Below are 18,858 nucleotides of genomic sequence, written 5' to 3' on the forward strand. Positions count from 1 at the left end.
AGATGAAAAACCTCCCACTTCTTATTCCCTATAGTGCAATAAGTCAATCAGCTTCTTTCTATGATTTGTATACAAAAACCACTCCTTTTTCACTCAAACCAGGCATACACCTACTTTAATTGGTGGGTTTGTCTCGCATCTATCTATGACTTCTCACCATCTGATGAATTCTCAAAGCATGCAAAAGGCAGACGATGCATCTAGCATACAGCCTGCATGAAAGTGCAGTGCATTGTTGCACTATCCCTACAAGCAGCTTGGGAAAGTGATAATGTTTCAGATGGCACAAAGAAAATATTAACTATCATACAGCCAAAGCAAGATCTTCTAGGGCTAGGCCTAACCATGCCTCACTCAACTTACCTCTGACATGTCACAAAAATATGGTATTGCCATTTCTACCTTATAGTTTGTGCTGTACAGGATCTGTCCTGGTGTGACAGCAAGCTCTGTAACCTCAATGTTTCTTTCCACATTCTCATACAACTCTTGATCATATAAATTCTGAACTCCTGAAGAGCTGCTAAATTAAATTCTTAATAGTGGAAAACTTAGAGTCTAACCTTCATGTGACTGATACAGTACGCAGCAGAAAAAAGGCAATAAAGTCATCCAGATTTGCATTCTGGAAATTGCTCTGACATTCTGTTTCCTCTGGGTTGTTCAAACAGCAAAAAGCATACTAAGTGACTCTTCACCTGTATACCTTAGAATATGGTTGGCTTTTTCTCCCAGTACTAGTTCTGAATGAAAGAGTATGTCATCAAACCTGAGTATTAAGGACTTGAATTCAAAGATAATCTTGGTTAGATCACAGAGTTACATGCTATGAACTTTCACTCTAGCTTACATGGGATGGAACTTGAACATGGAAATATTTGGCACTTTATAACATGCTGTTTATTTTCATTTTGTATTGATAAAAGAAGTATGCTTAAAACAGTTGGAACAAAGAAAATGAAAAAAATTAAACACCCCTTTGCACAGGACATATTGAAGACCTTTACCGTATTTTGACAGAGAAGACTGTGTATTCTCCAACTTTTATGGGTTTAATGATCCGTTTTCATAAGCAGATAGGACCTTTCCTTAGTACAAGGACATGGACAAATGCCAAAACCTACATATCGTATCTACAAATATCCTTAAATGAAAGAACAAGATCTTCAATTACAGTGCAAGATTTTTTTTAACTCTTAAACAACTTGAATAAGTTATCCATGTGAGTCTAAAACAAACTCCATCCAATCCAAGAAGCATTATCTTTTCACATGTTCACTCCAAAATATTTTAAAGTGAATAAACCACACACAAATTATAAGTGCACAGGAAAGTGTAATGATAACTCTTCTCCCAAATCTCAGCATGTTCACAGAAGTAACATTGATTTAAAAATAAATTAATGAGATCAAAAGCAGGCTTCATTAAAGTCATACTACTGTAAAATTTATACGCTTTCTAAATCATCTTCGTATGTTTCCAAAATTCTACGTTTATTCACTTCCTTTAACAAGTTTTAAAACTAATGACTAAACTAAGGATCAAAGCCGGTGATAGGCTAAGTCTTCATAAATGCACAACGGGGTTGACCATGTAATATCTTGTTAAAAGTTGTTTTCTTACAAGAAAAAAAGAAAATAGTTTGTCCCTTTGTTTTCTCATATTTTTTTCAAGATTTACTTTTATGTGCATTTTTTTTCCCCTTTTATTTTTTTCTCCAGATTTTTAGCTGGGGGGGAGGAAAAAGAACCAAAAAATCTAACAACCAGGTAGAGCTCAAAACATGAGGAGAAATTGATTTATTTAACACATTTATCCATTTTAATAGAAAAGGAATAGTAATGCTGTTCATCACACTGAAATAGTGTATCTTTTTGAAGAGGGGATGAAATAGGAAGCTAACGGACACTAATTCTTTTCAAGCATAAAATCAAAATAAATACATGAACATGGAATCACATTATTACTTACAGAACTGCAACTGGCAGATCATTCATAACATCTTACGAATGATATGCCAGTAGTATTCAGAGACTTAGCAGTGAGAAGCTACATCTTTCTCCATGTCTCATGAATGCTCCTGACAACATATCCCCTACATTTAAGAAAGGAACAATAAACAGTGAACCCTAAAATTGCTGTGTGGTGGGAGAGAAGAGAAGAAAGGAAACAAGTAAATCAATATAAAGGAATATGAACACAAATAATTACCTACATAGTTGTCCAAATGGGAAAAATTGAAACAGACAATAAGAAAGAGTAAAAAAACCCAAAGCAATTTGCATGTAAGATTTTTTAAAATTGTTATTTAAAAATCTTTATAGTATCTAAAAAAACATTTTAAGGAGACAATGTGAAAAAAACCCACTGAGCTCAAATACTACAAAATATTGGGAAAAAGTGGTCAAAGAACAATAGAAATACAATAAAAGTAATATATTAATCTGAGAACCAGAACAAAATGTCTACAGTTAGTCTATGGAGTATAGGTTAATTCTGCTTAGAGTTTAGCCATGAAATGAAGCATTTCAGCTGAAGAGCAGCAGGAAAGGTTACCTCTGAAGCACTGGTACCTCTACTGGAGTCCCCTCACTTGAACAGGGGAATAATTCTCCCTAGCCCTTTCTAGATACATTATCTCAAACATTATTTATTATGTGCTGTTCACAGCATGCCATAGGCAACTTGTAATCAGAAAAGGAACTCTGTCTTATTAAATTGAAACAAAAAGGTCACCTTATAGAGAGAAGAATTTACAATTGATAAAATTATCTACAAATGTGAAATGCAAGGGTTTTCTCACAGTAGAAAGAGAAGTGTTTTTCTGACTAATGTAGGCACTTTCATTCAACCTTATTACAATACACAATGTTCAATGGGGAGTCAAAATTATTACTGGGTAAGTCTATGATAGCAATAGCAAGACCCAAACAGGAAAGAACTCTGAATGTGAAGCTGAATAACTATTAAAACTGAAGATGAAAGTCCGCTCTGGGACTTAACCAAAAAGATATGCTATATTGAGAAATTATGCAAAGAATTTTTCTGTAGGCGACAAAAGTATACCTTCCAGAAAAAGTCAGCAAAATACAGGGCCTATTTCATCAACAATATTCCCCAAAAAATCATGATGAGGTTCTTACAGTTATATAATTCTGAACATCACTGCCACATCAAACCTGATTTCCTTCTTATGCATCTACTTGTGGATAAAAAAATGGTTTGATGCCATATTTAGAAGAATATTTGTTTAATATATTAATAATTTATTATATTTGTGGTCTTCATGTATTTATAATTTTAGAATCTGGTGTACTAAATTCTATAGTGATGAGTCCATATGAAACACTGTCTACTAGATGAAGTCTTTTTCAAACGGCATATTACTTTTGTGTGTGAACTCGGGTATCATCTTCTGGATGTAAATAAAATGGTTGTATTTACCAATGACCAATCTAACACATTGAAAAAAGGTTAAATTGTTATCTCACAGACAACCACCATGACAAATATTCTGAACAATCAAACTGAAGTAGTAACAGTTTTTTAATTCTACAGCACCTTTTATCAGAATGCTAAATAACATCATATTGACTTTGCTTTTAAATACACAGTGCTAAGATCTGGAAAGATCAAGTGATAGATCCAGCACCAGTCAATCTGTGACAGACCAAAAAAGAAAACAGATTTTCTCAATACCACTGGAGGAAATTACATTAAAATTAGGGAATTAAAATTAGATGAATACTGCAGTTAAAATATCAGAGATAGAATATCTTAAATAACCCTCACATCAAGTTGTCAACGGCAAACAGAGATAGTATCTCGATGGCCTATGATGGCTATCTAGTATCCTGGGATCATCATTAAAACTCACTATTTGTATTTCAAGATTAATCTACTGATAAAAACTTCATCATTTGAAGTTGGATATTATACTTTCTTTCCTATTTCTTCTTCCACCTCCCACAACAAATTACGTATTAAATATAAGTGATGTAAGATCATCAACCCTTTAAAAGCTGTCAGTATGTTTTACAGCCAGCCTCTATTTTCAGATTCTACCTCTCTATCAGGAATGAAAAGATTATACTTCTGCAAGTCATTTTACAGACAGGGATAGGACTGTTCTTTAAAGTCAGAAAGAGGGAGACCATCTACATCAATCATTACAATTTAGAGATATCAATTAATCCCCCAATCTCTAGTTATATATGTACTATTATATCCCATTGCAAGCTATAGATTTTGCATAAAATAAAGAGATAATATAAGCCAAAAGTACAAATTCCTAATACCAAGATTGTAACAGCCACACACTTGTGCTGTACCTGCTGGGTACAGGCAGTACCAAGAATATTGGCTCTGTCCCATCATGTAAAAAGGTTCAAAAGTATTATATATTACAGATATTGCAGCAACTGGATGACGTAGGTATGCTCCAAAAAACTGTAAACCTTGAGGACTAAATGGACAAATCCTACACTTATCTGCACTCCACAAAATATATGTCACTCTCCTGACTCACTTGTAAGTGGGAATGTGTGTTTTGGCCTTTTATTCTCTTACAGCCACTAGTAAAGGTCAGCAGAGGTATCAATCTTATGGAAAAAGGGAGGACTGGAGAAGGAAACATGCAAGGGTTTGCAACTGCATTTTTAGGTGTACTTCAAGTAGACAGAGGAGAAATACAAAGCTTAGGTTTATATCACTCATGTTTCTCCCTCTAAAATAATAGTAACATCAGTAAAGCAGGCAGATGAAAAAAATAATCTTGTAAACAAAAGAAAAGATGTAAACAGTTTAATTATAGAAATTCTTGTCTATCTAATGTCACTTAACTGTTAAAGTAATTATTAAAACTTGTACCTTTACAAGGTACTACAGAGGAAAAGCAAGCATGTTTTATATTATGTTTATGGTGTTATTCATCACTTTTGAGATGAAATTCCCACTTGAAGTGTACTGTGGAAAAGTAAAATTGATTTCCTCCTTCTGGTAAATAAAAGTAAAGCTATATTCTGCCAGCTCCAGGGGCGTCAGCAGAACAGTTTTACCACTGTAGCTGTATGTCTGTCAGTGTTCTGTTATAAACAAAGCTGCCAAAGTTCATGAGGGGGTAACGCAGAAGCTCTCAGTCTAAAAGTACAGAAAGTTTGAGTTCTTTTCAGTGATAGGCAGACAGGAAGGAAAAAAAAAAAGTTATTTGAAATGTCCCTAATTCTATTGCCTCTTTGGTTCTTTCTTCCTTGGGAAGTTAGCAGTGTATGGATTTTTAATGTGAACAAAGGCCCAAGGAAGTTCTATTGAAAAAATAAACAAGACATTTATAACAATAATATTGACAGATGTATATCTTCCTGGAACAAAGAACTAAAGGAAAAACCACTTACAACACAGAGGTTTCTGTTCCATCCGTGGCAATTCAGTATAACAAACACATGACAGTTCTGAAGGAACTGTTTTCTTCCACTATATAAGACATTTTAGAGATTATCCTCTTCTTGAGAATCATAAAACAAGTAGTTTCATGAACATTGGATTTTTCAAAAAACAACAGTTCAACAAAAGCCGAAATTGCCGTACAAAGGAGTTATGATCTCATCTGAATGGAGGCAAAGTGAGCCATTAAAAGGAAGACATAATACAAGCCAGATTTCCTGCCCAGCTTCCTCTGACCTCTGTTGGCAGAACTATTTTCCTCTTGCAGTAAAAAGCGTGCCTAGAAATTGTTCTTCTCACTATGCAAGCTCTGTCAGGAGAACACAACCAACATGCTCGTGCAGTGGGAAGGATCACATCATCAAGTATGCTCATCAACACACATCCTTGATGGTTCTCTAATTGCAATGACTTATGGGGAGTCCTCCAACTCAGTTTAAAAATCTCACTCCAACAGCAACCCAGCATTAAGCATTGCTTAAACCTTGCTTAATCACCTTACTAATCTTTAATATAAAATATCATCTTGTCATAACTAAAATATAGAAAATTGAATGACCTTAACCCTGATGTGCTACTATATCCACACAACAGGGTATGCTGTGAATTTGTCTTCCACCTTAACACTAAATTTCCTGCCCTCCATCCAGTTAAATAAGCTCCTTCCTGTTATTCTAATATAACATCTTGTGAGGAAACCCGTACCTGAATTGTTATTTTTTATTGAGAATCATCTTACACAGCCATATATCAAACCAAACATTTGTTGTTGTTCTCTAATACCCTCCTATCGGGCACTTACATGACTACTGACAGGTTTGAGATTACTGTGTTGGAACCTATTTTTGTGTGACAGCCGCAGTGCAGATACTTGTCGATATACTGGTGCTGAATGCTAATCACTACTACAGTCTGGGAACAATTGCCAGCTACGTCACTTATAACTAGAATGAAGAGAAAGGCCTTAATTGCCTTATCATGTGCTTTGTGCTTCCTGCTGGAATGGCTAGAAACCACTAGGAAATACTAGGAGGGATAAAGTAGTTATAAACCAGTAGGAATTTCAAGGGTTAATGATAAAAGCAGTTCCAAAAGTCACTTAAGGAACTCATTACTCTTCTTCATATATACAATTTTAATGCTATTCAAAAGAGATCTTGATTGTTTGTATGAAAACTGACTTGAACACAGGTTATGAATAAAATACATTTAAAGATATAATGTGGGATATAGGCAGGACACAAAGCAAACATTTCCATTAGTTTGGATATTCAGCTATATCACTTGACAATATTCTCATAGAACAACTTTCTATAAAAATAAGTATTTTTAACTATTAAAATGTCATTTAAATTTTATACACTACACTATAATTTTAATAATTCAAAATTCATAGAACAGATGCAAAGTAGGTACTTCTCTGATGCTAATTAAACAGCATGCTCAAATAGTATTTCCTGTAAATAAAAGCACCTCTTCCTTTTTTTTCCAAAGAATGATCATCAGGGTGTACTCATAATTTATATTTAAAAAAAAGTGGGAAAGACAACCCAGAAAAGAAAAAGAACACTTTTAAAAAGATCTGTGTGCTCAACATTTTCAAAACCTTGTAATTAATATACACAAAATACTAAAATTAAGAGAGAGAATAAACGCTGAACAGAGTGTTCATGAAATATCCCTAGCTGCTGGCAAAAATATTCTCTTTGTCATTTAATGATGATGAAGCCAAATAACTGTTGCTGGAATGAAAGCAGGCTGATGAAGAAGGCTTCCAATTGAAGCGAGGGATATAACAATTTATATTTTTTCTTAGTAGTTCTTCTATCTGTACAATTTCTCTCTAAATTTCATTACTTTTTGTATTAGATGTCCCTTTCAACAGATAGTCATATGTTGATCAAAAATGTGATACATTGCTTTAATATGCCTGCGTCCTGTTGTATGTTAAATTGTTTGTTCATACAGCCAGCAAGTTCTAAGCAGTTCACAAAATATCAGAGGATCAGTAATTAATGTTAACTTCCAGGGGAAATTAGCTTGTTGTGAAGAAAACTTCTCTGGTATTTGATCTAATTTGTGCAAGATCTGACAGAAACAATCAGCTAACTTAAATAAACAGATTGTGTGTTAAAAACTGTTAGCACATACTGAATACTTACATTATTTGAACACAAAGTACATTAAGTTTAACAGTACATTAAAAAGTGAATAAGGTATTTATTAAGCATGAATCAGTTCTAAAAAGCATGGTATGAAGTAACTTTAACAATTTTCATAGGGAAGGCAAAAAGATACACAGTATGATGATTTGTGGACATAATGAACTGGACATGTTTTTTCCAGTTAAAATAGAAATAAATGAGTGTAATTAAAATACTGCTAAAAGCACAATTTATGCATTTAAAAATAAGACATGAATTAAACTTAGATGTGTTTAGCATTTTTTTAGACAGACTTAATTTTACTTCGTTCTTCATCAATAAATTTTCATTTCAAATCTATTTTTTTATTACATACACTATTTAAATAATGCCCCTATGTTACTGTCCACAAACACATTTCAAAATTCTTAAAGTAAATAAATAAATAGTCTGTTTGCCATTCCTAGGTTGATATCCAGTTAATTAAGCATTGGTTTAGGGGTAATTCCATTATAATTTATAAATGATCCAGGAAGTAAATACGTGTGTGCATATATACATAAACATACATATACCAAGAGTTACTCTGTCTACAAACACACCAGCATGTATCCTTGCTATTTATTAATAAAATCAAATTTTAAAAAGACTATTGTACAAGATATTTTGCTTTCATCAGAGATTTAAAAAAGACAACAAAACAAATTAAAAGAAGAAAAATGTTTTCCATTCAATTTACCAATTTCTAACAAGAGTTAGATATCTATGGTTATGGGTGTATATATGTGAATGAACGAATAAATCCTTAACCCACCATATCTTTTTCTCCAGTTTGCAAGCTGTCACCCGTGAAAAGTATGGTGTAGATGGTAGGATGATACTGTACCTGATTGGCTCTGGAGGTGGTCATGGGATCAGATGGAGAGGACTTGGTGGTAGTTGGGGAAGATGGCAATGTCTGGGAACAAAGCAGTTCAGGAGCAAATCAACCTTTACAAGCCTTAGACTGAACAGTTAAAAAAATAAATAAACCAACAAAAGTAACATAACTAGAAAATTAAAATAAATAAAAAATGCCTAGGACAAATTCTTTTTCCTACTCATTGGAACTTAATGGAATTTAAAGTCAATTGGATAAATAATGCATGTAAATATGCATGCTTATGCATGTAAAAACAAATTCATGACTTGAAATCAAGATGGTGAACTCACATAAATACTCAAAAATATCCTGACCACATGAGGAATATATTCTTTACTCTCTCCTCCTCTTGGGGAAAATGAAGGCTATAGTAAACACAAATTCCACCAAGTTCAATGAGCACACTAGAAACAGTTCTCAGTCTACAAACAAACAGGGCCAACGTCTGAAAGAAGTTAGAGACGTTTACTTTGGCACCTTATAATGCACTATTCTATAGCACAGACTATAGCCAGCAAACTGTGTTCCATATCTTACAACAATTACACTGAAGCTAGTGAGTTTTTAGCAATATACTGACCGCTAAAATATTTATTGATCCTTTTTAATCAAGAGGCAGGTGAAAAAATGTAAACATCAATCTCATGATGGATGAACATGCAACTAATACCTTCACAACAAATTACTACAATATATTTATGATTAGTGTTAAAAATGTTCATTTAGTTAAGCAAAGGTTAATAACTTAACATCAGGCCTGTGTTCAAAATAAACACCAAAAAGTATTAAGAGTCATATTTATTGATCATGTTTTCTAAATAATATACATGAACTTAACATTAATTCTTGAACATATCAAAAAAGCACTGCTCTGTTTAAAATTTTCATATACACATTTCTCTTTTTAAAGTATTAGATCCTGACAGAATAACTCCTTTTCATTTTATAAATGTAATGAAAATGTAAAATTCCAATTTTCAAAACGTAACATACAATACTTATTCAAAGCATGTTTTCTGACATCTTTGTAATATATAAAAATTATAAAATATCCAAAATTACACTACTTTTACTTTAAGAAATAAGATGTTAAAATGCTATACAATGTGATTTATCATACGGTCATATAATTACTAACCAAAACTATTTAGAAATAAATGAAGCAAAATTTCACACTTTCAGCAGTTCTGTTACTTACAATCATTGACAGTCCCTCATAAAATAGGTATACATACTTTTGCACTAAAACTCTTAATGCATATGAGAAAGCTGGGACACTGCGAATGCATAAAGTTGTGTATTAGCAAAATATGGGCTTGTACATATGCACACACAAATATTTTAGCTGTATGTTAAGCAATATGAAGATCCATTTTTTCATAGTTGGTACATAAACAAGCAGCCAAAACAGGAAAAAAAAAATCTTAAGAAACAGATCCTTATTTTTTGTTTCCAACTTGTAACTCATGTTATAAAACAATACAAACAAAAATAAAACATATACAGCTTAAGTATCAACTGGGACTCTTTCAAGAGGCTTAAGTAAAAAATACTACCATGTGTAGGGCATGATAAAAAATACATAGCTTGGCAAAATGTTATTGGTCAGCAGATGCTATACATTGTGAAAATCAAGACAATTATAAAGGATTCTCCCATGTCTTTCTGTACAGAACATGGGTTCATTCACGAGGGGCTAGAATTATTTAGAAAAAGAAATTTCAGATTCCACAACAGTACAGGGCCAAACCTATTCGATTATAGAATTATACTTCTGATTTTAGTGGGATGATACAGTATCTTTCTTATCAAAGTCTGAAATTGCAATGAACTGATTTTCACCATTTAAGCTTAAACTAATGGGGAAAAAAACCCAAAAAAACCCCAAACAAACAGAATGGAGGACTGCAACTTATCCCGATAGGTTTTCTTTATTATAGTGATATATTAAACTCTCATCCTTAACTAAAAAAACAGTAGTAATAAAAAAATGTTACTATTCTCCAGCAAAACTCTGAAAGTATATTGTAACTAAAGTATTTCAGACATCTGATAGTTTGTGTGATCAACACCACTGCTAACTAGGGCATACGGTATTGTATATTGTTTCGGTATGCTAGGCTAATTAATAAAAGGAAAAATAGTTTGTTCTTCACAGGTGTTACTAAATCTAACTAGTGGATTTATAAGAAAATATGTAGAACACTTCAACACTGAATAATGACCTAATCACTGATACCACAAGTAATTTAAGAAACTGTAAGCATCTCAGTTTTCAATTAATATCAGTCTTCCTAGAGTTCAGAAACGTATGGCTGTGATGAAAAAGGAGTGACGATACTCAGTTCAGGTGACTGTTGAACTATAACATCTATTAAGTAGAAGCATTTCACTATTCCATTTTAGCAAAAGCTTGTTTAAAATACAATGGAAAAAAGATAAAAACATTTAAAAGCAAAACAACTCTATCAACAAACAAGAATCAAGAACAGGCATACACTTTTTTTCCAAATATACACACCAATGACAAAATACTGAAAATAGCAATAAGGTTTTCTGTTTTGTATTTTTTCTTCGTATATCAGGTCGTTTGTGTTTGAGGCTTAATCTCTCTTACTTTGTTTACTGACATAACTGCTTTTATTTTTTATATATCTATAGATATATACAAAAAAGTATATATATGTATTCATATATAAAAGAACTGGCAGCACTTTGTAAAAATTCATCCCTTTTCATGCTTCGGTATAATTCTGGAGACACATTAATTATGGAAACACACCTATTTATTTCTTCAATATTAAATTAACACAAAGTAATTTCTCAAAAAATAAACAAAAAGAAATACAGGCATTTAGATTTTGTATTGAATTTCCACTGGCTGATAAGTAATTTATCGATACACTCTCAATTGCTTTGCAAGAACTTTTAGGCAAAATTACTTCTTAAAGAAAGTTGGACAAAGCTCAATAATTCTGATTTATTACGCAGCATAGAATAATTTTTTTTTAAATTTGGCAAGTGTTTTGCATTAGGCAAGCACTCGAATTTAGTAGTGATTAGGCTTCTGGGAATGAGATGTATAAAGTGATTAGAAATCATGAGATGAATTTACATTACAGAGCTTCAATTTTTGAGACTCAAACATGAGTACTATAATTGAAACTTTCCTGAAATTGCAGGTTGACTGCTGGCAAGGTTATAGAAAAAAGCCAGTTAGAATTTCTACCACACACCACTTCTAAGACGTGGGTTTTTTTAAGCTTTATCTTCAATAGTATAGTCCAAGCCATGGTGAAATTGGTCTTCTCTGTTTTCTCAAATATTGTTTCCTTTCCTATTACTTATAAGACAATGAATGGAAGACTATATTTACAGGTAAGAGAATGTTGTTTGGTTTTACTTTAAGCTTCTAGAACAGATGTTTGAGAAAACAGATTTTATGTAATAAAAAAAGAGCTTAATTTTAAAAATAAAATTCTGTTTGAGCCATATCTGAGTTGTAATATTTTCTGAAAGTCCAAGAAAATACTTCTTCCTTGTGTTGCTCACAAGAATTGATTATACTGTGAGAGACTGCTCTCAGGCTGCACAACATACTAAAGGGTGCAGAAAGATGGTCAAAGCATCACACTTCCATGCTTCATATTTTTGAGTAACAGAGCGAAGATATAGCTGTATCACGGCAGTATAGGATACATATTCTCCATCTGCACAGTGTTCCAAAAGGTCTCTGAGCCCTCTTTCAATGACTTCATGAATTGCCTGATACAGAGCTATGCATAAATGACAAAAGTCACCCCCTTATATATATACTAAAAAACCTGCAATACTTACACCCTAGATAATAAATACTGTACTGAGACAGGTAACTTAATTCTCAGTACCTATTAGTATATTTATATACAGAAGACTAGAAAGAAAAGGCAGAAAATGAAATACCATTTGAAAACAGGGTTAGAGACATGAAAGCATATAAAGAACAACATTTAAATGTGAAGATGAAACTGCATTTACAGCTTACCAATTTCTAGTTTCTCACTACAGGGCTTGCCAAACAAAGGAAATCTTGGTAATAACATTACCCTCATTAAATTACTATTAATACTAAGCTAATACTGAGCTTCAGTCCTGCATATATTAATATTGGTGCTTTTAAATCACTGAAATTATTCTGATGACAAAACTAATTTGCTTAAGACAATATTTTAATGCACTTTAAGAAAAGGTGGTATCTTTTTTGAATTGTATTAAATAGTTGAATACTTTCTGCAGCTAAAATCAGAAACGGAGCACTGCAAGGCCCCATGGTGCTGAACAACATAAAAGACTGACTTACTAGACTTTCAACAGTATCAGAAACAAGCCTTTCAAAACAGACCACTTGCTTTGCTAAACATATTGAGTCTTCTTTTCATGTGCTGTGAACTCCTTTAATCTGCAACTTTGGCAAATGATTCTCCTCTCAGTGATGACTGTATAAATACGTAACACATTTCAAAAATAAAATTTGGAAAAAAAAATAATCAAGGATTAATAATTAATTTACAATCCAGATTGTAAAAAGGCTAGTTTGATGATTTCAGTGATCTAATTTTACTTGCTACCTTTTCACTTCTGTAAAGAACAAATAAAATACATTCTGATGATATTTCATCCGCTTTGCATTTGGTTTTGCTTTCGTGTAAAAGAAGAAACAAGACATAGGACAAGACAAAAAGACTAAGAAAGCTAGCATATACGGATGGAACGGTTATTTATAGGTGTTTATAGAGGTAATTTATCTGCATTTATGAACTCCGGGGACTTGTCTTTGAAAAAAGAAAAATGTGGGGTAAGTATGATGGAAAAGAAAGATTATCTCATGTTCTGCCTGGGGACAAGAAGGGGTAAGGAGCTTAAAGCAACCAGCAGGCACCATTTGGATCATCAGAGCAACTCTGGATTGAGGGAATGATTTAGGATGAAGATTACAGTAAATGGACAAAGAAGAACCAGGACTTTCTCTTTCCTCAAAACTTGTCACAGTAACAACTACTAAAAGATCTGATGCTGTTATATAGAAATACCAGAAAACTCAAGTAAGCAACCAGACACAGGCATCAAAACACATAAGAAGATATGGGTCTAAGATTCGTGTTAAAAAAACCCAAGTCCTAGAAGGAAAGAAAATGTCACCTTTTGATTCTAGGCTACTTTGGGATTTGGAAAAATACCACCAAAACTACAAAGCCATCAGAAGGCGTGAGATAACTTCAGAATTTTCTTAAGAATCAGAACACTGCTGAAAATTTCTGCAATGTTGAATGCTGCTGTTCATCCCCCAACAAAATCGTCTATTCACATTCCACTTTTGAAGCACATACAATGAAGAGTTAATCATCAGCTACAGTGTTAATTGTGTTCATAAAACCCAGGTTCGCATCCATATTGAGATTATATCCAACACTGGTGAAATGAAACAGAAAATTAAAACGGTGATCTGGCAAGAATTAAGTCAAGGGCACATGAGGGACAGGATGTAGTATAGATATTTTTATGGAATGCTAAACTTTTGCCATGGGATCTAATGTATAGGACTCTTTCTCTAGTAAAAAATGGCATTTTTTTTTCCTCACAACTTGGAAACACACCTGTATATCTTATTATTCATTGAAGAATAGTAACTGGTATGATTCTTCACCTATGTTCAAAAGTGAGAAAAGTTTATGAGAAATTGTTGACTAGATGAAGAGACACCATGATTTACAAAACTATTTATTATTATTTACCTCAAATGAAAAATGTAGAGTTATTTTCTCATATTCTGGAGTTTAGTAAGGTTCATTGAGGTGACAGATTGTTGCCTTAAATGGACAATAAAAAGAAGAAAGCCTCATTAGAAGGGATGAAGGCATTTTAAGAAACTAATGGAGGTTTCTTAAGGAAGGAAGGACTTGGGGGTATTGGTGGATGAAAAACTGAGTATGAGGCGGCAATGTGCACTAGCAGCCCAGAAAGCCAATCGTATCCTGGGCTGCATCAAAAGAAGTGTGGCTAGGAGGTCTAGAGGTGATTCTCCCCCTCTACTGTGTTCTCATGAGACCCCACCTGGAGTACTGCGCCCAGCTCTGGTGCCCCCAGCATAAGACAGACATGGAGCTGCTCAAGCTGGTCCAAAGGAGCGCCATGAAGATGATGAGGGGGCTAGAGCACCTCTTCTATGAGGACAGGCTGAGAGAGCTGGGGTTGTTTAGCCTGGAGAAGAGAAGGCTCCAGGGAGACCTTATAGAGGTCTTCCAGTATTTAAAGGGGGCCTACAGGACAGATGGGGAGGGACTCTTTTATCAGGAAGTATAGCAATAGGACAAGGAATAACGGTTTTAAACTGAAAGAGGGTAGATTTAGATTAGATATTAGGGAGAAATTCTTTACTGTCACGGTGGTGAGACACTGGAAGAGGCTGCCCAGAGAAATTGTGGATGCCCCCTCCCTGGAAGGGTTCAAGACCAGGTTGAATCGGGCTTTGAGCAACCTGATCTAGTGGAAGGTGTCTCCGTCCATGGCAGGGGGGTTGGAAATAGATGATCTTTAAGGTCCCATCCAACCCAAACCATTCTATGATTCTATGAACTCTACCAAGTCTTTATAGTCTGAAGAACTCATATCCTGTATTTAAAAAAACAAAAAAAAAAATCCTCCATTTAAGCCAACATTTTCAGATCTGTATTCTTAAAGTCAGGTTCTATTTAAGCACTTAGAAGTAAAGCTTTTTATTTAAAAATTATGGACTTTTTTTTTTTTGTTGATCAGCATTTCTGAAGTAAAAGTAGTCATTTTCACTAGAAGAATGTGAATTTACAAATCTGAGTTCAGACAGTCATTTTGCAGATTTTGAATACAATGTCTGGGACCATGATTAATGAACAGAGGTTAAAGACTCATGAGAGGTTAATTAGGTACTGAAAAAGCTGAAATGAAACTGGATCCAATGAAACCATTAATTGGAAGTTCTATATGTGAAAGTTTTACTCTAGATTTTCAAGGAAGAATTTCTAAAACCTTTGTCCACACTTCGATAGTCAAACATTTCATAGAATCAAATAATGATTCAGGTTGGAAGGCATCTCAGAAGGCCAAACAGTGCAAACTCCTGCTTAAAGCAGTTAGTTAGAAGATCACACATCTTTCCTTCCACATAATGCACAGTTCTGCAATGGCCATCTCTGATTCCATGTGCTTCCTGGACGGGCTGCTACAATATCTGCTACCCATAAAACAACTGAAAGCTGGCGGGGAAATTCAACTAGTGTACAAAGAAGCAGCAACAGTTTCTGAAGAAGGTGATGTGATAAGACCACATTATGCAGCCTTTTCCATTGTTCACAGGAGCTGCTATTAATTTAGAGGTTAAATTTAAAGCTTTATATGCTAATTACAAAGCCGAAACAGCTCAGGTTCCTGATCACTTTATGAAAACTGTATTCTGTTCCCATGTGTTACAATATGGTCTGAAAGAGTTGGTGTGACACTTCAACTAATAGAGAGAAAAAAGAGGTTAGATGCGCATAGCAGTTTCTAGGAAGTAAAAGAGCACAGGAATCAGTTCGTTATTGTGGAATGACACCTAGGAACAGCAGATGGCTGACATCTATGAAGAGATTGCCTATGTTACGTAGAGATAAAAGATGCAAACATTTGTCAATTAAATATCTATCAGACCTGCTTGGAGGAGAGAACTACCTGGTATCTACTGATAAATCCATAGGATTAGGAAAGGTGGAAAAATTCAGTGGAGAAGGCTCAAAAGGAACCAGACAGACTTGTCTGCAAATCTTCTGAAGCTGAAAAAGCTGAAGTTAGAGAGACCAGAATGTTTGGATAATGAATTCTATTAGTAAGGAGAAATGCCAGTCCAGACTCAGCCTCCATGCATACCCATGCGTTTCCTGAAGACAGAAAGCGCTGAAACTCAGGCAGTCAGCAAAGGGTTTACCTACTGACTTTCTTCGTTGAAACTGTAGCCAGAAGATATTTCCTTTCTTAGCTCGCTTCTCTGAGGCGAGCGTCAGTAAAGCAGTCCCAGACAAAGAAATGACAATAAAGAAATGAGAGCTGCATGCTCATATAGACATGGGTGGCACTGCAAAGCTTCTACTACAGGTATCTTCATTCATGGGAAAAAACTACCTTTGCTTTTTGGTAGAAACAGCTAGAAAACCCACAGAAATATCTTCAAAATTCATAATGAAGGTAAAATATATTATTTCATATCAACTCTTGATTTCAAATGTTAAGTCTACTTTCTTCAATCTGCAACGTAATACTTTGGGTGGCAAAGTTCTTGGGTAATACTCTAAGAAAGGAAGAACCATGTAAAAGTTTGTGTAAAAGAAGAAATTGTAATTCATAAGGCCTATTTTTTGCCAAGTTCAAAATGACTTGTATTATATATTATCCTGATCATTTTAATAAAATTGTGACCTGTCTGCCATTAAAAAAAAAATAGCAACACTGGAGTTCTAGATCACGATTACTTGTTATAGAATATTATCCTTTTAATTTCTTAAATAGAGGTATTACATCTTTCATTAAGATACAGGATATTCTGACATTGGAGGATAGATTACTTCACTGCAAACTCTATCTAAGAACAAAGCTAACAATTTCGCTTCTTCGTAAAATTAATGAATTTTAGATTTATTGAGTCAATATTTATAGTGTATGAATTTATCATGAATAGATGTTGCTTCATTAAAAGTGAAGTTAAACAATTCATTGTGGTTAAAACTGCTCACCATATGCGCATGCGTATCTCCAAATATTTGCAGTCGTATTATTGTGCACCTGTATGTATACAGGTAATATATTTAAATTTTAAGATGTAGAGCCAGTCAATAAATCACAGCCTTATAAGTAATACATTGTATTTAGTCTATGTCTTAACTTCACTGGCAGCAGCCCTGTGCGCTAATCCATCTCCCCAGAATGCAATTTAACATTCCAAACATTGAACTGTGTTTAAAAAAACCCAACAAATCCCAAACCAACCAACCAAACTAAAAAGAAAAAAACCCAACAAAACAAAAAAAACCTCAACAACTTCACAAATAAGTTTTCTGGAGAAGTATTGTGGATGAGCTATATCAACTTCAGATACAAGAGAGGAAGTATTTAGGCATGTCACTAAACAGCTCTGTAATCTAGTTTCTCAGGATCTTACTGACTTACCCAAAAATTAGCTTCATTTCATTGCAAAGGGGAAAAACACTTTTCATTGTAATAGAGAACACTCATTTCCCATTGGGTTAAGAAGTACTGGCATAAAATCTAACATTTTATGAGCAGAAAAGCCATTCAAAATACAGATCTCTTCAGCTTTTTCTCTCTATCTCAGACATAATCATTTTCATGTCTAATAATTGAGAAACTAATCCTATAAAATTGGGGCTTTTCTTTTTAGTATTTTCTTATAAATTATCTAGAGTATTTTTTGTGTAAAAGTATTGCATATACAGAAAAAATTAATATAGTAGTAAAAATTAGAAATCATATACAATGGCTTATGCACAGTTTCATCCATCTAAAGCAGTCTGAATGTTCCAAACTCATCCTGTTTAAACATATCTTCACATAAGCATTCTGTGTATGTCACTATATACAAAGTAAAGTAATTGCATACAGTTACCAAATTACTTTATGGGACACTGAATCTTGCTAGTGTAGAAGGACGAAACAATCTTTTCCAATATAGGACAGGTGAGAAACTAAAATCTATCCTATATAGGATAGAGAGACAAGACAAAATTTTACTAATGTTCACTCATTTCTTCATCTTATTCAATACAATGGAAAATAATTTTAAATCCTGTATGACACATATTTCACATTCTCCTTGCAGGGCAATTTTTTTTTTTTAAATTAACATTATTCTGGAAAAGGTAACAAACTAAAGAATATTAGACCAAAAATACCTTGCAAATATATTTTGCATTGCCCATAGATTTTGAAAGAAGTCAGTGCAAAACAGGCAAAAAGATGCCAAAAATAACACAAAATGGAATTGTAGAAAACATCCCAAGTAAATTATCTTAATATTTTCAAGTTCTTACAGGTAAAATTTAAAAGTATCTAATATAGGGTCTAAAAAAACAATTAACATCTTTGTTTTTATTTTTTATACATAAAAGTAGGAAGCGTTCAGTTAATCTGTCATTTTTAGTAATGCTAAAGATTTACAAAGAGGTTCATTGTTTAAGATTAAAATTCGGCGATCTTTAACTAAAACCTACAAGTGTATTATCACCTTATACAGGAAAGAAAAGTTTATAAAAGAAACACATTAGAGTGTGGCATTGAAACATAAAATAC

At 33.6% G+C, this 18,858-nt stretch overlaps 1 protein-coding gene across 4 annotated transcripts in view; it reads right to left on the reverse strand.

Moving 5' to 3' along the window:
* The window catches only part of NOVA1 (NOVA alternative splicing regulator 1), a 158,016-nt gene that overhangs the window by 22,160 nt on the left and 116,998 nt on the right, over positions 1-18,858 (reverse strand). For 3 of the 4 annotated variants that reach the window (XM_087746646.1, XM_087746649.1, XM_087746648.1), the window contains one exon: positions 8,473-8,544. The exons of the other annotated variant lie outside the window; for it this stretch is intronic. In XM_087746646.1, the coding sequence (XP_087602772.1) occupies positions 8,473-8,544 (72 nt within the window). The remainder of the gene's footprint in view (positions 1-8,472; positions 8,545-18,858) is intronic. 4 annotated transcript variants of the gene reach the window in all.

The sequence above is a fragment of the Nipponia nippon genome, unplaced genomic scaffold, assembly GCF_047370975.1.
Source record: "Nipponia nippon isolate SJK-2023a ecotype South Korea unplaced genomic scaffold, ASM4737097v1 scaffold_10, whole genome shotgun sequence".
In the NCBI taxonomy this organism is placed as follows: domain Eukaryota; kingdom Metazoa; phylum Chordata; class Aves; order Pelecaniformes; family Threskiornithidae; genus Nipponia; species Nipponia nippon.